The 22,690-nt window shown below is 43.0% G+C and overlaps 1 protein-coding gene across 2 annotated transcripts in view; it reads right to left on the bottom strand.

Annotated features, from left to right (window-relative positions):
- Nucleotides 1-789: 789 nt before the first annotated feature.
- Nucleotides 790-22,690, bottom strand: part of SELENOI (selenoprotein I) — a 51,575-nt gene continuing 29,674 nt past the window's right edge. Inside the window, exons 5-10 of one of the 2 annotated variants that reach the window (XM_049784484.1) lie at nucleotides 18,478-18,740; nucleotides 16,022-16,130; nucleotides 8,649-8,697; nucleotides 6,525-6,705; nucleotides 5,007-5,192; nucleotides 790-2,887 (exon numbers count right to left, since the gene is read on the bottom strand). In XM_049784484.1, the coding sequence (XP_049640441.1) occupies nucleotides 2,789-2,887; nucleotides 5,007-5,192; nucleotides 6,525-6,705; nucleotides 8,649-8,697; nucleotides 16,022-16,130; nucleotides 18,478-18,740 (887 nt within the window). In that variant the 3' untranslated portion in view covers nucleotides 790-2,788. The remainder of the gene's footprint in view (nucleotides 2,888-5,006; nucleotides 5,193-6,524; nucleotides 6,706-8,648; nucleotides 8,698-16,021; nucleotides 16,131-18,477; nucleotides 18,741-22,690) is intronic. The other variant, XM_049784485.1, reaches the window with a different exon arrangement.

The following is a 22,690-nucleotide window of genomic DNA, read 5'->3' as shown; positions in this document are numbered from 1 at the left end:
AATTTAAACCGTGACGGTTTAAGACTGCAGCATTGCCAGTCAAATCATGAATCTTATTAAAGAATTGCAAAAGGCAGCGAATATTCGCATAGCCTCCTCAGATATTTTTAGATTTCGCTTTTCCAAGCTCTCTGCGAGTAGAGGGCATTTTCCTGATCATAACCTGAAACACAATTGCTCACGGGTCTCTGCAGCTTTGGTCAGTGGAAACACCAAGGGCCTGGCTGAGAGACAGTATTCTGATAGGCAGAGCAAAGCTACATGTCAGACCCACCAAGACACCCACCCTCAAAAGGCAGTGCTGCATATACATTTGGGATTAAAAAAATGCTACGTGTGGATTCACCCACCCCACCGATTCCATAAGTAGGTCTGACATATCTTTCCGAATTTGGAAGTGTTAGCCTAGCTGGCATGACAGATGTTTATGAAGCGCTTTGTAGTCTCAGTCCTGCCTCCGGGGCAGCTCGCCACGGACACATAGGAACACAGTGGCCCTTCCAGATGCTCTCAGGGCAGCCCGGTGATGCAGGAGAAAGGACCAGCAGGCCCAGTGCGCTGCAATAAGAGGTCCACCATATTCTGAAACAATTCACTGTTCCATTTTTCTCATCTAATGGTGCCAAGGAAAGAGCACCGGAGGGAAATAAGCCTTGGATGGGGAGGCCCAAAATGATTTCCAAATAAATCTGATGTAACAGAAAAAGAACAGAAACACGCACTGAGGAAAGATAGCCCCTGTGTCAATAAATATTATTTTTCTCTCTACTGTCCAAGGTGAAGAAAGCCTGGGGTTCAAGACTCATTTTATAAATATTTATCAGTTCTTTTTTATAACATAGATTAATCTCATTCTTGTATACAATGTCAACGAAACAATAAAATTATTCACTTAGAGACCTTAAAATAAAATGTTGTCCTTATCCCAACTTAACACTTTATCCAATTTGATTTTACAGGCGATAAGAACAAGGTACATAAAAAACAGCTACCTTCAATTAACTGGCTCTTTCTGGAACTTCCATGATGGAAAGTGATAAATAAATAAGGAATCATTACCCATGTTTTTTTCTGTATCAATTTCTCAACTAATTTCAGTGTCCATTTTAGATCTTATGAAATCACCTCAACCTTGATGAACAAATTTTTTAAAATGAGTTCAGCATCATAAGTTAGTTTCTTGACTCCACATTTCTAATACCCTAAATGACAATGATTAAAATTTACAATAAAAAAAAACCCTGACGTATCAATTACAGTGATTTTTTTTTACAAAGCAGCACATGGAAATTCAAGGAATACATTATAATTAAAATTATTGATGGTCTTATTCATATATAAATAGTGATTATGCATTTAATTACATTATCAACAAAAGGGTGCCCATTATATCCAAGTGCAATCCGTCCAAAAAAAATAATCAAGGGTTTAAGATACACTCTTCATTCAAGCACAAAATAAAAGAAAATCGGCATATTAATTTTACCACCACCAAACTAAAGATAAAGTAAAAAAGAGATAGAAAATATCCACAATCGTGAAAAAGGTATAATCTAGAAAACAATCACATTTAATTCAAAGGAAATTTCATGTTTGTCAGTAAACCTCAGAAGTCACTGCCTGTCATATTAAAGGGCATTCTACTGAGTAAGGCATCGAGATCCAAAGCTCTTCAGAGTAGGAAAGTTGGAAAGAGGATTTCTTGGGATTTCTTTATCCTGTATGAAGTAAAAAGAGCACTCCCTCCTTCACAAAAAGAAGAGGGAGAGGAAGGGAAAGGGAATGAAGGAAGGCAAGAAGGAAGAAAGGGAAAGGAAAGGAAGGAAGGAAGAAAGGAAGGAAGGACAACTTGAACCAGAAAACTCATTTGTAGTGAGGTTCATAGTAGTAATTTCATAGTGGGACTTACGAGATTCCTAACGCTGCACTAAATTTGCTTCTACGGAGGTTTCTATGTGTTCTGCGCAAGTAATTATTGAAAGACAGGGACGAGTACATGCTTTCACATGAGGAGAGTTCACAGGCACCACATCTCAGCAACCCGCAGCTGAGGGGGAAATGCCGTATTTAAACAATGAACATGCCAGAGGGTGAGCTACAGTTATACTTCCATTCTCGACCAAGTCCAACAAATGGTTGTTGTTTTAATTAAACTACGTACTGAGATCTTTTCCATTAACAAAGAGAGCCAGGATACTAGAGACTCTGTCTACTAGCTCTCTGAACACAGGAAGATAAAAGGCATTTCCATGGGAAAGAGAAATCAGTATTTGGCAACGGAACATTGTTCTGTCATCATTTGGCATCTCTGGCTCCAAGTCATTTGCTCTTTTCCCTACAGTGGATTTGGGCTACTGACAGTTTTCACAGCTGAAGATCTACCACCGAGTACCAAGTGTGAAAACATATTGTGGTTTTCTGAACAGTACCAATCTTCCTAGAGGAATCTGTGGATTTAAAAATAAAAGCTTTTAAAAAGCACTTTTAAACCTGTATTAACCAAAACTTCTTGGATTCAAGTTAAAATTACTCAGAACATTTTGAGAATCTATGTTATACTTAACTAAAATGACACATGGTTTTATAAAAAAAAAAAAAAAAAAAAAAAAGGTACACCAGGAGTTAGTAGGTCCAAAATTCCACCAGTTGCATCATATTTCTCATTCCTGCTGTCCATGTATATGACACACACCAAGTTCCCATGTCTGGCGAGCAGATGCATTTAGAGTTCATAGGTGATGGAGGAAATATTTACAAGCATCTTATTTACAGGTCTTCTTTCTGTAGGTTATAGGCCAATATTCTTTTCTTCTGCTTCTAGTCAATCTGAGTTTGGCTTCTTCAAGGAGAAGGGGTAAATCTTAAAATGGTTGCTCAGTTGACTGACCTGTGAAAAATCAGAACAGAAGAAAATGACAAACAAGTACTCATTGTTTTTAGAAGCAGAGTGTCCCCAGTGGGGACAACAATTCATGAAAGTCAGAAATCAGAAGACATTTTTTGTTCAGGATACCTGCAGTTGGATGCAGATTGGAGACTATAAACACCCCTCAAGAACTAGAAATTATATCTGAATCAGTCTAAGTCCCAAACCTCGTCTTCCCAGAGCCCCAGACAAAGCACATTCACATCCAATATAGTCAAAGACTAACAAACTGGAAAAACTGACATAAAATCCCTATAAAGAGTCAAGTCAATACTCAGCCTCTCATGACACTTCTAGATAATGAATCTCAAAACTGACAGGGCTGGAGTGGTAGCACAACAGTAAGGTGTTTGCCTTGCATGTGGCTGAATCAGAACGGAAACAGGTTCGATCCCTGGCATTCCATACAGTCCCCAGAGCCAGGAGTAATTTCTGAGCACAGAGCAGGGAGTAACTCCTGAGCGCCACTGCGTGTGGCCCAAAAACCAAAAAAAAAAAAAAAATGTGTGTGTGTTGTGTATTGATAGGTTATACCATATTAATTATCTCTAGGATGCAGGCAAGAAGTTACGTATATGCCAGTTAACAAATGTTACTTAATATTTTCTCCTAATCTTGAGGTTTCCACTAAAAAACTGGGGCCGGAAAGATAGCATGAAGGTAGGGTGTTTGCCTTGCATGCAGAAGGACAGTGATTCAAATCTCGGCAACCCATATGGTCCCCAAACCTGCCAGGAGCAATTTCTGAGCATAAAGTAACCCCTGGACACTGCCGGGCATGACCCTCCCCAAAAACAAAACAAAACAAAACAAAACAAAACAAAAACAAACAATCATGCTCCTGGGAACATTTTTCAGTTGAGCTGATCTTTATTTTCCAGATTATTTTTTGTTGTTAATTGTTTTGTTTTGTTTTGTTTTGTTTTGGGGCATCTCCTATGGTCCCCCATGCCTGTCAGGAGCAATTTCTGAGTGAAGAGCCAGAAGTAACCCCCTGAGTGCTGACCCAAAAATCAAAAATCAAAAAAAAAAAAAAAAAAAAAAAAAAAGAGAGAGAGAGAGAATATCATGTCATAATTAAAATACCATTTTTGGCAAGAAAACACACATCTGGTACTGCTCAGGGACCATTTAAGATGCTGGGGATCAAACTCAGATCAGCTAAGTGCAAGGCAAGTGCCTACCCACTGCACTAGCTCTCTAGCTCCTCAAATGCTTCTTAATGCTTTCAAAAATCTCATCTGTTGGGCTGGGGCAAGCTCAGTGGACCAAAGCTCATGCCTGGCATGTCCAGCTCTGATCTCCAGCACCATGATTTAGTTCAGTTTTCTGCTGTTTCGCTTGTTTGTTTTGGGGGTGCTCAGAGACTGCACCATGTGGTCTTCAAGAAATCATATATTGTGCCACTTGTAGAGCAACTGTTTTAACCCTTGGCCCTTTGGCCCTGCATTTTAGTTCCAACCTCTTTACCACATCGCTATTAGATTTGGGCAAGGGAGGAAGCAGAATAAATTTTATGCATAATTTTTAAAATAATGCTCATGAACAATACAAAGGCCTCTTAAGCTACAGAAAGGGGATATAGAAATGGGATTACTGGATCCTATATTGATAACCTGCTTTTTCTTTTGGTCATTCAGACAAGGGAATCACTCCTGGTGGTACTCAGGGAACCATATAGTAGTAGTGCCAGGGACTGAACCTGGAGTTTCTACCTGCAAAATGAATGCTTTGACTCTCTGAGCCATCTTCCTGGCACCCTTCTAGGCCCGCTCCATCTCCATGTTTAAACGCACAAGAGTTAAAATTTCTCTTCAAGAAAAAGGTTTACACTGTCACCAGAACTACTCTATTATTACAATTATCCAGCTTTTAAATTATTTGCAGTTATTTGGGCATGTTAATTAGAGTAACAATACCTACAATTACACAGCTAGATAATACTCAAAATTTAAGACTCTCCCCCAAGTGCCTGTGGCTATATTCTTATTATACTCTTTCTATAATAAGCAGCTTTCTCTTGAAATTCTCCCTCATCTCCTTTCCACCACACCTGCCAATCACATGGAGTTTTACTCACCACTCGTACGCCGTAATGGATATGGGCCAGAGTAAAAGCAACGGTCAGCGTGTAGAGCAGAGTGCTCTCCATGGAAGAGCTGATGCCTATGTGCACCAATGTGACAACCAAGAAAAGAGGGAACAGCAGCAGCCAGTTGAGTGTTGGGCACCGTGTGGAGCTCATCTGGCAAACAATCAGCTTACACTATTTTAGAAGGAAAAGAAAAGCATGAATGAATGAAAATTTAATTAGCAAAGCACTTCCCCCAAGCAGCCACTCCAACATTTAAACATAGTCATGTACCTGGGCCAACCCGTTAAGTTCAATAACAGCCAGCGCTCCAGGGCCCAACTGAATGTTGGCTCTAAAGCCACAAGACCCTTCTCCTGTGTCACAGGAGGCTGGAAGAGATGCACTAGAAAGAATTCTTTCACAGGGAACAATCTGGATCAAAGAAAACTCTCCGAGGCCAAAGCGACAACATAGCAATAGGGCATTTATCTTGCACTCGGCCAACACAGAACAGAGGGTGGTTCGAATCCTGGCATCCCATATGGTCCCTGGAGCCTGCCACAGGTAATTTCTGAACACAAAGCCAGGAGTAACCCCTGAGCACTGTTGGTATGACCACCCCTCAAAAATAAAGAAAACGTTCCCAAATTTAAGATTCTATGATCTCTAGGAGGGAGAAAAATAAACCAATTTCAAACCAGCCTTCTACAGGTATTTCCCCCCCCCCCCCCCGCAACAAAATTGGTTCAGGTCAGTGAGGAGATGCTTCCCCTAATTCAGATGGTCATTTTGTCTTCTAAAAAAATTCCCTTTAAGCTCTCTGACCATTCGATCTGCAAACTCTTCAAACATTTTGTTAATAATATTTATTCTAAAGAGAATCAATAAATGATTCAATGAATTCTTCAGAAGACTACCAACAGAAAAAAATTAAGTAAGCCATGGTTCCACAATATAACTATGTTCAGAAGTCAGAATTTAGTTTTCTGGGGCTGGAGAGATAGCACAGAGAAAAAAGCGTTTGCCTTCTTGCATACATCCAACCCAGGAAAGACTGGGCCTGATTTCCTGCATCCCATGTGGTCCCCCAGCCTGCCAGGGGCGATTTCTGAGTGCAGAGCTAGGAGCCTAAGCGCCAGGTGTGGCCCAGAAACCAATCTATCAATCAAGCTTTTTTTTTTCTTTTTTTTTTTTTAAAGGAATATAGTTTTCTTCTCATATCTCAAGGTTGGTTTTTTGTTTTGTTTTGGTTTGGTTTTTGGGTTTACTCCTAACTATGTTCAGAAATCGCTCCAGTCAGGCTCAAGGATATGCTATGCCGAGAATTAAACCCAGGTCTGTTCCAGGTCGGCAACATTCAAGGCAAACACTCTACCACTGTGCTCTCTCTCTAGCACATATCTGAAGTTTGAACTGTTCTTTCAAATTTCTGATGCAATAGGATACAGTATAAGGTTTCCTAAAGTAGGTTCATAATACATATAAAGGGTCCTTATATGTGTGGTTTTAAGAGAACAATCTTACTGTGCTATTGGAAAAGCCTGTTCCGACCATGAAGTAGAATATTCTAGGATGTCGCTCTAAAATATTTGAAGGCGAGCAAAGGATCCATGTTGTACACAAAATGAATAGCAAACTTGGAGAAAAGAAGGGAACCATCGTTTCATAGACTGACCCATGTTTCAAGGTGCTATTTTTGTAGCTTCTGGAAAAAAAGCAAGTCATACAAAATACATTAGTAGATATAAAACATATTTCCTGTGTATTTTTAATAGTTTTCAAAGCACTTTCTCACTCTTAGATTTGCAATTACCTCCACAGCCACACGTAGCAGCAACATTATAAACCCCATTCTCCAAGGACGTTAAATAAGGAGGTGAGAATTTAAATTCTGCTGCTAAGTAGCAAGGCCAGGACTAAGAATTCCCAGTCCATTTTTGTCCCTTTAAACCAAACTAGCATGGGAGTGTTAAGGAACAGAAAAAAAAAAGAAAAGAAAATCTTGTCTTTATTCTGAGACTACTAACAGAGGAAAAACAAGTGAAGAAAAACTAGGCTAGAAGAGTGCACTGTAATACTTCTACATTATAAAATGACATAAACTTTGGAGTGAACATTGGAACATTGAATTTGGATAAACATTGATAAAAACCAAGACTGCTGAGCACAGTCCATGACTCTGGAGCTCTCAGGTGGCCCATAGAGTTTTGCACATCGGAACAAAGCCCCATGTCCTATACTAGGCTCTATAACTTTACCCACAGTCAGCAAGAGGTAGCCCAATAAAGGCCTCATCTTTAGAAAATGACTCAAATAATCTCTGATGACTTCAAGGCCTATGTTTTAGGGCTTCCATGAACACCAGGTGTATAAAAGCCAGCTGCCATGATTGGGGAAGGGACACAGAACTTGATCTGACTCAAGTAGGAAACAGGAAGTGCCTCATATAGAAAGGGCAGGGAAGGGGCCAGAGTGATAGCACAGCAGTAGGGCGTTTGCCTTGCACACGGATGACTCAGAATGAACCCGGGTTCCATCCCTGGCATCCCATATGGTCCCCTGAGCCCACCAGGAGCAATTTCTGAGCACAGAGCCAGGAGCTCTGAGTGTTGCTGGGTGTAAAAGAAAGGAAAGAGAAATGACAGCGGAGGGGAAACAATACATCCAGGTCACCACAGTCACACCACAGTAGCAGTGCAAAGGTGGTGTGGGGTAGCTCAGGATGGGACACACCTCCTGGGAAAGTGCTCACCACCTTACCCTACCCTAGCCCACTCTGCAAGCAGGAGTTCCTGGGTAATGCTATTTGAGAAGAACAGAGTTGAGTGCAGAGTTTGGTTCCAAACAACACAACTCCAGAAAAATATGTTCAAACCATACTAATTAAAATTGTGGGATAAACAATGTATAAAACAAAATGTAACTATCACGGTACTCTACAAAAATATACGCCTTCCTGGTGGGTTAAATTCATTATACAAATAATAAACCAGTTTGAACAGCAGGAGGGCATGCTTTGGGTGCGAGAGCCTCAGGTTCAACCTCTAGCACACTAGTCACCAGGCTGGAAGTAGGCCATGAGAACTAGGTGAGGCCCAGAAACAGCTCAAAGGGCTGGAGTGCATGCACAGGGGCCCTGGGTTCAATCCCCAGCATCTTTCTTGAGCATTACTGGGTGAGGGCTGATGGCTCCTTTCCCACTGGCCTCCTCCAGCCAAAAGAGGAAGAAAAAAAAGACAAACTAAGAAGATTTTTTGGGGGGAGCTCAAAATTGTAATAAATAGCTTTGTACTACGGTTATGGGATAGCATACACCCACCCTAAGTTATCCTAATCCCAGAGTCCAAATACAAGTAAACAAGTACTGTGATCTCAAAATGTCCAGGTTCCAAAAGGAAAACGACTCAAATTCTAAGTAATAATTTCTTAAGACTTCCATATATCTTATAACACCTGGGCCAGAAAGTTAAGTACAGTGGGTAGGGCACTTCTCTTGCACGTGACCAACCTAACTTCAATCCCTGGCATCCCATATGGCCCTCTGAGTCTGCCAGGAGTAACTCTTGAGTGCAAAGCTATGAACAACCCCTCGCACCAGCTAGTGTCACCACTCCAAAATAAACAATTTTTTTTAATTATAACACCTACCTAAAAAAGTTTGCTAGACTCATTGGTAGGGTCACAAACACCGCACAACCTAAAGAGAAGAATATTTGAGTTATTACAAAGTATTAGTCAAGCAACCTCTGTAGGCATCTAATATATCCAAATATACAGTATCCTTGGGCCCAAGAACAGTTAGGTATTGGTCCTCTTCTGTAATGAAATGAAACATATTTTGGGACCATTCACAACTGGAAGAACAGGGGCTTCACTGGGTGAGTCTAGCAGAGATTTCAGTGAGGCTATGGGGTGACTTCTGGGTAGCTAAGTTGTCAGGACCTTGATCTCCTCTTTTGTAAAAACAGGATTTTGAAGGATGACGTGAAGCAGGCCCTGGATACCGTCAGCCCTCAACTGCACACTGACAAGCATCCCTCACTGGCCACTCCACTTCTGCACTTTCCTGACTGGGCGTCCCAGTGGGTTCTATTCCCTCCCTAGATTTTTCTCCATGGATTTCTGTAGGTGCCCCCAAAACCTGGGTAAGTATTCTCAGACAAAAGGCCATCTCTGAGTCTGGGGTGAAGCAATTCCAGCCATGCTGGGGGTGGGGGTGGGTAGGAGAGAAATAGTTCAATGACCCAGCATATCCTTTGCTTGTGGGAAACCCGAGTTTGATCCTTGGGACCCTAGAGCCCCCGATCACCCAGGAACGAGTCCTGAGCAGAGACAGGAGCAGTTCTTGAACTTCTCTGAGTGTGGCCCCAAACACAAACCAAACCAAACGAACAAACAAAAAATTGATCTAATGCTGTGAGCTGTAGAGACGTAAATCCCTGGTTGTTCTCTTTCACACTCCAATAAAATCCGAGTGCAACTGTTTCAACCCTTCATTTGGGTGTTTCATGGTCACTCAATATATTACCTATACTTGAACCACTCTAGCCTCCCAGTCAATGGCTGTAAGAACCAAGGCAGGAAAGAACACTTTCAAACAATTGCTGACTCCGTGGAGAGTACTTGCCTTATATGTGAGAAGTCTTGGGTTCAATTTCTGGCACTACATAGTCCCCAGGTACCACAAGGAGTGACTAACTTATGACCAGCAAAGAATAAGGCAAAAAGAAAAAACACCAAGTACAATTATTTTTGAGGGGGAGTCACACCCAGTGGCGCTCAGGGGTTACTCCTGGCTCTGTACTCAGAAATCGCTCCTGGCAGGCATGGGAGACCATTTGGGATGCCAGGATTCAAACCATCGTCCATCCTGATTGGCTGCGTGCAAGGCAAACACCCTTCTGCTGTGCTATCTCTCTGGCCCCCTAACCAAGTACAATTTCTAAGGTAATTTGCCAAAAACAGATGAAAATGCTAGAGTCTACCAAATGGAAATATCATCTTAAAAGACAAATTACTCTGCTACCTCAAGTCCAAGTAGAACAAAGTTTCCTAAGTTAGAAATGAGAGGAAAAGGAGACAGTGTCCTCTGAAATTCTTAGCCACTTTCTCCATGTAGGGCGAGGAACCAGGGAAGAAAGTCAGGACTAATTGATCTATCCCAGAATCACCAGTAGGGTTCAGGTATTAGAAACAGGCCAAGAAAAACCTCACAAGGAAGTTTTACCAAGAGGAGTTTTAATGTCAAATGTCTTAAAATAACTGTCTTAAATACAGTATGCAGAAAGTTCTAAATGAGTTGCCAAAAAGTACACTTGTGGGGCCAGAGCGGTGGCGTGGTGCGGTAAGGCATCTGCCTTACAAGCACTAGCCTAAGAGGGACCATGGTTCGATCCCCCGGCGTCCCATATGGTCCCCCAAGCCAGGGAGGATTTCTGAGCACATAGCCAGGAGTAACCCCTGAGCGTCACCATGTGTGCCCCCCCCCCCACAAAAAATAGTACACTTGTGGTTTTGGTTTTGGAGACAGAACCAGCCCTGCTCAGGGGAAACTCTCTCTCAGCTCCATGCAAGGGATACTATGCCTGATCGTGCTCAAACCCAGCATAGAGCCTGTGCTCCAGCCCCTGAGATATCTCCTGAGCCAAAACCACCCTTTATTTCTTTCTCTACAGTATTTAATATACTTTCTGTAGAGTGCTTAATTCATTAAATTCAAACATTCAGCTACACACATATCTTCTATCCAGGGCCAGAGTGATAGCATACTGGTAGGGCGTTTGCCTGATCCAGGACAGATGGTGGTTCAAATCCCGGCATCCCATATAGTTTCCTGTGGCTGCCAGGAGCAATTTCTGAGCGCAGAGCCAGGAGTAATCCCTGAGAGCTGCCAGGTGTGACCCAAAACCCCAAAAATTTTCTATCCAACAAGGAAAGATCCATCATACATGTAGACTGATTTTTATATTGTCATAGGAAGGCCAAGAATTCAAACCATTGGACATTTTATAGCTATAGACAAATTAAAAATGGAATTAGAGGGCCCGGAGAGATAGCACAGCGGTGTTTGCCTTGCAAGCAGCTGATCCAGGACCTAAGGTGGTTGGTTCGAATCCCGGTGTCCCATATGGTCCACTGTGCCTGCCAGGATCTATTTCTGAGCAGACAGCCAGGAGTAACCCCTGAGCACCGCTGGGTGTGGCCCAAAAAACAAAAACAAACAAACAAAAAAATGGAATTAGAAAAAAGGGACTAAGTAGAAGGAGATATACTTCAAGAAAAATGGTCACCAGAATAGTTTGGTTCTTAACATTTCCAGGTTTACTTATTAAATAGAATATTCAATTAAAACCACTAAGACAGGGGCCAGAGTGTGGTGGCACAATCGGTAGGGCATTTGCCCTGCATGCGCTGACCTAGGATGGACCATAGTTCAATCCCTCTCCACTCCCTCTCCCCCCCCACGTCCATATCACTCCAAGCCAGGAGTGATATCTGAGTGCATAGACAGGAGTGACCTCTGAGTGTCTCCAGGTGTAGCCCAAAAACAAACAAACAAACAAAGCACTAAGACAAAAAGACTAAGGAAAGTGAAAAGGGCAGATAACAAAGGGAAAATCTTCATCTATAGAAATCAAAGGGTTAGTATGTCAAACATATAAAAAGCTTCTAAAAAAAATTTAACAATCCTATAAAAAGCCAAGAAAGGACTGCGGTTTGATCCCTCTGGGGTCCCATACGGTCCCCTCAAGCCAGGGGCAATTTCTGAGCACTTAGCCAGGAGTAACCCCTGAGCATCAAATGGGTGTGGCCCAAAAAAACAAAACAAAACAAAAAAAGAATATTCACTGCAGTGAATATGTAAGAGGAAAGACTAGAAATAATCACCAGAGGCTGGCGATTAACCTATGACACGGCCACACTAGGGCTGATAGCTCAAAGGGCAACACACAAGACACATGTCTGGAGGCCCCAGGTTGGATGCCTGGTCGTGTGTGTATTCCCCTGAGCATGGCCAGGATGGCCCCCAGCACTGCAAAATCCAAACAGGATCAGGCCAAGTATTTCCAGGAGTAGCTCTGAGTCCCTTGAGCACTGCTTGGGAGGACTTCCTGTCCAAAATAAAAACAAAGAGGAATTAAGAAGGAATGAGGAGATCCTTATCTATGTAGTAATTTCTAGGACAATAAGTGGGGAAAAAAAACAAATATAAGTGCAGGTATAGCTCAGAGACAGAGCACTGGAGCACTGGCCTTTCATGAGTGAAACCCTGGATTTGATCCCCAGCACAGAAAGAACACATATAATAAAATATACAGAATATTGCCATGCATGAAAAGAAATGACAGTTACACCCATGCACACACACATATGAACTTACTTTCACTAAGAGAAACTATAAAAATACAAACTGGGGCCCGGAGAGATAGAACAGCGGCATTTGCCTTGCAAGCAGCCAATCCAGGACCAAAGGTGGTTGGTTCGAATCCCAGTGTCCCATATGGTCCCCGGTGCCTGCCAGGAGCTATTTCTGAGCAGACAGCCAGGAGGAACCCCTGAGCACCGCTGGGTGTGGCCCAAAAAACAAAAAACAAAAAAACAAACTGAAGAGACTAAAATCTAAGACTAGCTCTAAGTAAAGACAATAATAGATAATAATCTGATAATACTATAAAAAGGCAGGACCTCCTCTCACAGAAAAATAAAAGTATGCAGAGCAGGTAGGGTGCTTTCCTTGCTAGGAGTAAGCCCTGAGCACAGTCAGGAGTGAGTCCTGAGCACTGTTGGATGTGGGCCAAAAACAAAAAATTAAAATAAAATCGGGGGCCGGAGCAATAATGCAGTGGGAAGGGCCTTTGCCTTGCATATAGGCCATCTGAGCTCAATTCCCAGCACCCCAGAAGTTTCCCCATGCCTACCAGGAGTAATCCCTGAGTGCAAAGCCAGGAGTAAGCCCTGAGTACTACTGAGTAGGCCCAAACAAAACACAAACAATCACTAGAGAAGGAGATACTGATATAACTCTTTGAAGGCCTTAGAAAATAAAAGGCAGGAGGCACCAGAGAAACACTCCCTGGAGGCACAAAGGCCCAGCTCTCAGACTGTGCCTTCCCTACAGGCCTCTGGCCATAATGTACAACCAGTCCTGGCCTCACTGAGAAGCAGAGACTCTGGGAGTATCCATGTTCTGTCGTTGTTGTTTTATTGGGGGTGGGGGAGGAACCACCCCAGCAGTGCTCAGAGCTGACTCCTGGCTCTGTACTCAGGGATCACTGCTAACAGGACTCAGGGGACAAGCTGTAGTCCTGGGGATCGAACCTGAGTCAGCTGTGCACAAGGCAAGTGCCCTCCTGCTGAACTCTGCCTCCCTGAGTATTCTAGAACAACAGACCTCAAAAGGCTAAGATTCAAAATCGCAAAGCAGCTCAAATCACTGGCTGACTGTTAAGACATGTGACTTTAGATGAAGATGGCAGACTGCAGGAGGTCTCAATCTGGTTGGCAGCAGCCTCCCAAGAACTGTGGGTCTCACAAAACTGCACCTTCAGACAAACCCGTGTATGCCACTGGTGTTTTAGAAGGCAGAAGCCTAGATGGTTTGAGGCATCAGAGAGTAGAAGGCAGAGTGGCCAAGTAACTAAAGATTCAGGAGCACCCGAGAGATGGCTCACTCTCTGTCACACTCTGCTGTCAGGATAATTGGGTTCAATTCCTGGCACCCGTTGGTACTCCAAGTACCTCCAAGTATTGTTATGAGCAGCCCCTAAGCATAGCCAGGTGTGGTTCCAAAATAAAAAAAAAATTAAAAAAAAAAAAAAAAAGAACAAGAAGAGGAAAACTGCAGAAGCACAACATCACGGAGAGGGAGATGAACAACAGAGTTTGAGTGGCTGCTTTGCATTTACTAAATCTTCAGCTAGGGGGCTGGAGAAATAGCATGGAGGTAGGGTGTTTGCTTTGCATTCAGAAGGATGGTGGTTCAAATCCCAGCATCCCATGATCCCTGAGCCTGCCAGGAGTGATTTCTGAGCATAAAGCTAGGAGTAACCACTGAGCGCTGCCAGGTGTGACTCAAAAGCAAAACAAAACAAAAATCCTAATCTTCAGCTAACTGCTGAACTATATGGATGCAGAGGCCTTGAAGGGATTAATTGGGCTAGAAAAGCAGCAACAGGAAACAGAAAACAACTAAACACAGACCTTGGCGCAGCACACCAGAAAAAAGTACTTCTCAGTCTGTCCAGACAAATTGTCTGTTAGAACAAAACGGAAATCACCAGAATTGAGAATCTACAAGTATTGTCCACAACAAGAAAGTTGTTAGATATGCAGAGCAATTTTTTTCAGAGCTGTTAACAGAAAGAGATTCCAATAGGTCCCAGAGAGATAGTCAAAGGCTGGAACAAGCTCAGCAGACTAGAGGAGTTTGGTCCCTGGCATTGAGTGACCCCCTGAATACCACTGGGACTGACCCTGAAAACAGAGCCTGAGTAGCACCGACAGCCACCAGGTGTGGCCCACATCCAAAACTAAAACCAAAACCCAAACCAACAAAATGCAACCAGGAGCCACTCACCTTTCACCACCCTTCCCTCTTCCCTCTTCCTGCATTGAGGCTCCTGGCTTTCCCAGAGCCTAACAGGCAGCACCACTAACTCAGGACAAACCAAGTACCACAGGTGTCAAGGCCTACCAATAGGGGTTTGCTTGCATTTTGTTATGGAGAAGAAACATGTGCAGAGAGAGAGATGGGCTTTTGTTTTATTTCAAAGGGCAGAAGTCAGGTACATGTATGTGCCTCTGAAATTACTAACCAAATATTCAAAACCATAGCTTGACTATCAGAGAATTCCATCTTATCTTTAAACTGGACATTTAAATTGAAAGGCAGCAAATCTGCCTTAGATCAAGTTACTTCCATCAAAAGATTCATTTTGAGGTGAGAGCTGCCAAGTAGAGCAGCTTTTTCAGGGCAGAGACCCGGTTTATGCAGATAACCAACGACGACGAAGAGATTAGAGAGGGATCCTGCCTACAAACTGCAGTTTTGCCAAAAGTCAGTGCCTAATGATGCCACCTTCTCAGCCTTTCCTAATTAGCTAATTAGCTAATTCCATTAGCTATAATTCCAGGCCAGAGAAGATCAAGGATAGTTTCTGAAGAAGGAAAGAGCAGTAGCTGACGCTACACTTTTATACTACTGAAACACACTCTATTTAGTGGCCCTCACTGCTGGTGGTCCAGAGTGACAGCCCAGCTTCCACATGCAGGCTGCCTTTTCCTACAGAAAATGCTCTTCCCCACTGATGACACTGAAGAGACAGCCTTTGGTTCAAATCAAATCAACACAATCAAAACCACTAATACAGGCAGGACAAGACTAAGAAGACTGAGGCCCTAGGTACAATATTTGGCACAAGTAAACCATTAAACAAACACTCACGTAGCATCCAGCAGCATAAGAAAGTGGATAAGGAGACCAGAAAGACAACACTGCAGCTAAGGGCTTGCCTTGCACATGGCTGGCTTAGGTTCGATCCCTAGCATGGCACACTGGCATATATGGTCAGCGCACCACTAAGAGTAAGCCCTGAGCAGGTATAATCTCTCTACCTCTCCCAAAAATCTATATGAGGAATAAAGGCTTAATGTTAATAACGGTCATGTTATAAAGGGTATCTAAGTTTCCTATACTCTGTTTCCTTCTTACCACTGATCTATACCATGAAAGTAAAATTTCTAACACTACATGACCACCTGGACCTGGCTCCTTCAACACAGTTTTATGATTAATCTAAACAGTATGAGCTCCCAACAAGCAGAAATAGTTTTGGTGCCGAACAAAAGAAACCAAAACAAATAAGTCTTATTTTTCCTAAATTTTGATCGAAGGTCAGAAAGGTAATAGGGCGCTTCGACTAACTGGAGAACCAAGGAGGATTTTGCATCTTATTATAATCACACACTGGTCTTTGATAACAAAGTGATGTTAAGACGGGCTTCAACATGGAGCTTCTTACCAATAATCATTGTAGTGAATAGGTCTCTATATAAGAAATTAAACAGGAAAGGTTCATACCAGGCCTCAACTCCCACAACCGCCGTCACTATGTAGACAAGAGAAATAGTCTGGAAGGAAACACAGACAAAGGCATAGAGACATTACTAGTTGGACAGACCAAGGAGACAATGACACTTTACAGAGCATAACTTTTGAGCAGACCGAGTACACTGAATTTTAATTGTAGCAAGAGGGTCTGCCTTTAAAAAAAATATATGTATTTTTTTAAGGATCAGGGAATAGTAAAGCAGTTAGGATATAAGTCTAGCATGTGCTTGGTCCTGGTTCAATCCCCAGCATCACATGGTCCCCTGAAAATCAATGGGTGCAACTCTTGAGGCCTGTGAGCATTTCGAGGTGGTCTGGATAATTCCTGACACTTCTAGGCCATGCAGGGCAAGAAGCACAGTGCCTCTTGACCCTATATTGGCCAAACCACTAGCCAAATTCTCTACTAGCTGGTAGAGAGTGGTCAAAAGGCCTCCTGAGCACCTCTTGAGAGCCCCCAACAACTACAACAACAATAACAACAGCAGTAAAGATCGAAGAACCATATAGTACAAGGTACTTGCCTTGTACACAGCTCACCCTGTTTGAGCCCCAATGCCACCAATAAATAAATAAATAGATAAATAAATAAATAAATAAATAAATAAAACAAAACCACAAGAGCACTGCTAGGAGCAATCCCTGAACACAGAGCCAGAAATAAGCCCTGAGCACCACCCATGTCTATAACAAAACCCCTTCTCCCTTCTCAAAAAAACATGTTTTTGCGGGGCTGGAGAGATAGCATGGAGGTAAGGTGTTTGCCTTGCATGCAAAAGGATGATACTTCATATTCTGGTATCCCATATGGTCCCCCGAGCCTGCTAGGAGTGATTTCTGAGTGTAGAGCTAGGAGTAACCCCTGAGTACTGCTAGGTGTGACCCAACCCCCCCTAAAAAAAAAAGTTTGTGCAGCCAATAATGCTATAAAGTAATGTACAGGCAATGCAATTGCTCACCCCATGGAACACTTTAAGGTCCTCTATAAATTGGTTAAGCCAGGAAATGATCTAATCTGCCCACCCAGTCACTTTCTTCACTTAACACACTCCAACTTCTGACTCTTCACTGCACCTCACTTTTTTTTTTTTTTTTTTTTTTTTTTTGGTTTTTGGGCCACACCCGGCGGTGCTCAGGGGTTACTCCTGGCTGTCTGCTCAGAAATAGCTCCTGGCAGGCTCGGGGGACCATATGGGACACCGGGATTTGAACCAACCACCTTTGGTGCTGGATCGGCTGCTTGCAAGGCAAACACCGCTGTGCTATCTCTCCGGGCCCGCACCTCACTTTTTAAAGTTACAAATGGAAATAATGATAACACAAAAAGCTGCATTCAAAGTCAGGGAGGGTTAATAGAAAACCATTAGTTTTTTTTTTTGGGGGGGGGGTTGGTTTTTTGGGCCACACCATTTGATGCTCAGGGGTTACTCCTGGCTAAGCACTCAGAAATTGCCCCTGGGTTAGGGGGACCATATGGGACTCTGGGGGATTGAACCACGGTCCTTCCTTGGCTAGCGCTTGCAAGGCAAACACCTTACCTCTAGCGCCACCTCACCAGCCCCAGTTTTTTTTTTTTTAAGCCCTATCTGAAATGTTGTGGAAGGCAAAACATCAACAATTTCATTTACATGTGCATCTTTTTCTTTATGGAGTCAATAGTTTAAGTGAATAAAAATGCACTAATATTAAAATCTTCCATTTTTTCATAGTGGATCGTGAGGCATCGTACACGAGACCCTATCACTAAAATACTGTAAACCATGGTGCCGCCATTAAAATTTTTAAATGAGATGAAAAATGTCCTACAGTTTAGAAGTAACACTCTCTCTCTCACACACACACACACTTTGTTTCTGTGACTGTGTTGTTCAAACACAGGGCTCTCATGGGGCCAGGGGAGAAGGACAGGAAGTGCAGCAGATGCAAGGTTCTGGGTTCCATCCTCAGAACTGTCAACACCTTCCTTCGACAGAACCACTGGTTGTAGTCCTAATGGACCCCAATATTAGGAGTTGAGTGCACCCACACCAAAGGAGTACTTACCATTCATACTAAGTGCTCATCACACAGTTATCAGTGTCCTTTAGAATAACTGTCAGGAGGTTAAGAACTATGTGTGAAACTATGTGCTAACTGCTGAAACTTAGTTAAAAGGCACTTGTGGGTTCATATTATGGTTTTGTTGATGTCTGGGTGGGTTTGACATTTCCCTAAGTAAGAAATGTCTTAAGAGCAGCTGTCCATTCTAACCCAAAAGGCATTATGAGCATTATGAAGGGGTGATACAAAAAATAAAAACAACAATAAACAACTTTCCCCAGGAATTCAGGGCACAGTTGCAACGGTTGAAGCGGTATACATACTTACCACCTGGCTAATGTCATATCCCCAAGGCAGGAAAAGAACTCCTGTGTTATACTTTTCCCAGTGCGACAGGATGAAAGAAAACAAGACTATCCAGAGCAGGTAATAAAGAACGAAAACACTGACACCAGACGCTCCTCGTCCAAAGATGGAATACACTGAGACGACGAAGTAAACACACGCCCAGCTATCCAGGCCGTGGTCAAAAAGCTCCCCCAACGGGGTGCTAGAATTGGTCCTCCGGGCTTGTTTGCCATCCACGCCATCTGCAAGAGAAACACAACACAGGAAAAGCTCAGCGTCACGTCTGATACAGGGGAGGTGATCTCCAATCAATGGGCCAACCAACAATCAGGGGACAGGAACGCTTATTCCCAGAGGTACAGGTTAAGGCCAGTACTGGGGGGCGGGATGGAACCCATCTTTCATTCCTACAACTCTTTTAAGATTTTAAATGCAAATTCCGTAACTTCTCAGTTACATCTGAAAACGTTAATACAGCAAAGTGAATGGTGCTGGCTTGAGACCCAAGAAATGTTCACACTGAACCCTCAATTCCTCCATATTGTTCCACCGGCCCCACTAGTTCTACACCTGCCCAGTGCACCCCAGTGCTGCATCGCTCTGAGCAGCACTTCCTCTCCTCAGTACTACTCCACACCACAGTTAGAAGCTTGTTTCTCTTGTCTCATGTGAGGCTCGCTTCTTTATGGATCTACTGCCTCAACAATTGCAGGTGCCTTCAGTAAAGGCTTTGTTGGTTGTTATTGTTTTTATTTTTGGTTCGCACCCAGCAACAATGACAGATGACTTTGCACTCAGAAATCACTCTTGACAGTGCTCGGACAACCATAAGTGGTGCTAAGGATCACACCTGGGCTAAACTGTGTGCAAGGCAAACACTATATTCACTGTCCCATCTCCCCAGCCCCTGTAATGTGCTGTGAAGATTACAAGAGTCTTGGAATAAAATAAATTGTGCCTAGAAATAGAGACAAGATACAGCAACTGCAGATAAGTGGATGGAGAGGTAGCTCGGTAGACTGCAATTCCTACTTGGCACATAGAAAGCCAAGGTGTGAACTCAGGCACCTCGTGGCTGCCCCCAAGCACCACCAGGAGTGACCTCAGAGCTCCAGTTCTGAGTTGGGAGTAGCCTCTGAGCACCACTGGGTATGGCTAAGAACCATAAAGATAAAAGATGGAATGTAGGGGCCGGAGAGATAGCACAGTGGTAGGGCATATTTGCCTTGCATGCAGCTGATTGGAACAAACGGTGGTTGGTATCCCGGCATCCTATATGATCCCCCCGTGGCTGCCAGGAGCAATTTCTGAGTGCAGAGCCAGGAGTAACCCCTGAGCGCTGCTGGTGTGGCCCAAAAACCAGAACAAAAAAAGATAGAATGTATCATCACTACTTGCCAAAAAAAAAAAAAAAGAGAGAGAGAGAGAGAAAAGGCCAGTATCTTTGGGCTAAAATAATCCAGAACAGTTTTCCTGACAAGCTGAAATCTGAGTGAAGACATAGACAATGAGCTGGATTTCAGTAGGGAAGAGATAAAGTCGTGCAGTGTTTCAAGAGGAAGTGTTGGCAAGAGAACAAGGAGAAGGGAACCAGAGAGGATTCAGGGAACACCAGAGAGGGCAGCGTAAATGCAGGCTCGAGATGATCCCGAGGGTCATCTCTACAGTGTCATTCGCCAAGGTCTGCCAAGGAACAAGGAGAAGGAGAAAGTGAAGGGGAAAGCACAGGGAAACACCCTCACTCAGGGCAGAGAGGAAGGGTGTGGAGAGAGAGAGAGAGGAAACAACAACATCCAAGTAAAAGGAAGAGACTGAATTATAAAACTTCATCCACCTGGCTGACCCAGGTTCAAATCCTAGTACCCCTGAGTACCACCAGGAGTAATCCCTGAGTGCAAAGCCAACAGTAAGCCTTGAACTGTGCCAGGCATGAACCTAAAACCAAACAGAAAAGAAATGGAAGGGATAGGAAGAGGATAGGGAGGACACATAGATAGCATAAGAAGGAAGGGCACTTGCCTTCTTGCACAGAGCTTGCCTAGGTTCAATTCTTGGCAACCCAACCAGAAATAAAACCTGAGCACTGCCGGGTATGGCATCAAAACAAATAATAAATAATGGGGCTATCAAGAAAAGATGACTGGGGACCAGAGAGATAGCATGGAGGTAAGACATTTGCCTTGCATGCAGAAGGATGATGGTTCGAATCCCAGCATCTCATATGGTCCACCAAGCCTGCCAGGAGTAATTTCTGAGCATAGAGCCAGGACGAACCTCTGAGCGCTGCCGGGTGTGACCCAAAAACCAAAAACCGAAAGAAAAAAAAAAAAAGATGACTGGATAAAGAAGCTATGGTCAAACAGAACCCAGCTCAACCATAAGACAAGATAAAATCACATAATTTGCTAATGCCTGGCCAAATCTGAAAAACAGCATGCTAAGTGAAATGAGTCAGAGAAAGAGACAGACAAAATTATCTAACTCACATGTAGGATATAAAGAACGAAAGAAGGGAAGAACTAACACCCAAAGGCAACAGAAACAGCAGGAGAACTAGAGAGAGGAGATAGGTCAGGGAGGGGACCGCTGTGACAAGGATAGAGGAAAGAGATCTAGGAGCTATAGGGAAGTAAAGTGACATCAGTGATGTCCTATCAGTATTGTGAGCCAGTGTCTAAAAAGGGAAAAAAGAGAGAAAAGTACCGAGCAAAGAGGCAGGCTGGTGGAGGTGTGGGGGAAAGAATTGGGGACACTGGTAGAGGGATTGGTGCTGGAACATGAGCACCTGAATCATTATATATTATTTGTAACTCTGCAATTCAATGTGATTTAATTTTTTTTTCTTCAATTAAAAATAAAAATGGCACCCGTGGCCCCAGAGTATATCTAGGAAAAGGAAAGAAACTGAGTGGAAGAGGAGAAACACAAATATGAAAGGATGGGGGCCAGAGGCCAACTGGTCTCAGGTGCATTGGTATATGTTTAAAAAAGTACAGAATTGGGGCCAGAGTGATAGCACAATGGGTAGGGCATCTGCCTTACATACGGCCACCCGGAACTGATCAACATTCAATTCTCAATTCCCGGCATCCCATATGGTCCTCCAAGCTTGCAAGGAGTAATCCGAGTGCTGCCAGGTATGGCCCAAAACAAATAATTAATTTTTAAAAAATGTTTAAAAAACAAAAAGAGGACAGAACTAAATATCTAAGCCAAAGGCAACAACAATTGAATCAAGAGGCCCAAATTTTAACAATCTAAACTTAAAATGGGTCTGTTATCCTGGCAGGCTGGGGGGTGGGTGGTATGGGATGCACCTGGGGAACATTGGTGGAGAGAAGTCGACATTGATGGTGGGATTGGCCCTGATTCATCGTATGTCTGAGACTCAACTATGAAGAACTTGATAAATCACAATGGTTTCAATAAAATTAATTCTTTGTAAATGAAAAATAAAACTAATGATTCTGGGACAATCCCGGCAAAGAGTAATCCCAGAACTCAGAGATGAACCATATAACCCCCTGAAAAGGGAGGGGAAAAAAAAAAAAAATATATATATATATATATATATATATATATATAAGGAACAGAATCTATAAAGACTGAACTCTAATTCCAAACTTTTATCCAAATACTACAAATCTCAGCTATTTAGGACTAATAATTTTTCTGTCCTTGGATAGCTAAAATATTTCCTAAAGACTTTTTATCATTAATTTACTATTTTCTTTCTTTTTTTTTTTTTTTTTTTGGTTTTTCGGCCCACACACATTTAATGCTCAGGGGTTACTCCTGGCTAAGGCTCAGAAATTGCCCCTGGCTTGGGGGGACCATATGGGACGCCGGGGATTCGAACCTCGGTCCTGATCCTTGGCTAGCGCTTGCAAGGCAGACACCTTACCTCTAGCGCCACCTCGCCGGCCCCTAATTTACTATTTTCTTAATTTACTATTTCATTGCAACTCCTTGCAACTGTTACAAATACTGAATTGGGGGCCAGAGACATGTTTTATATGCAAGGACACATTAGGCCCTGGCACCACCATCAGGAGTAGCCCTTGAGCACTATCAGGTGTAGCTCCCAAGACCTAAATAATACTGAGTGCATAAGTTACTTATTAATTATATTTTATGCCTCTTATACTACATCCATCCTAGTTCTACAAGTCTTGGATCTAAATGTTTTCAG

The sequence above is a fragment of the Suncus etruscus genome, chromosome 12 (assembly GCF_024139225.1).
Source record: "Suncus etruscus isolate mSunEtr1 chromosome 12, mSunEtr1.pri.cur, whole genome shotgun sequence".
NCBI classification, from domain to species: Eukaryota; Metazoa; Chordata; class Mammalia; order Eulipotyphla; family Soricidae; genus Suncus; species Suncus etruscus.
The sequence above is the reverse complement of the archived record's forward strand: the minus strand, read 5'-3'. Positions and strand labels throughout refer to the sequence as shown.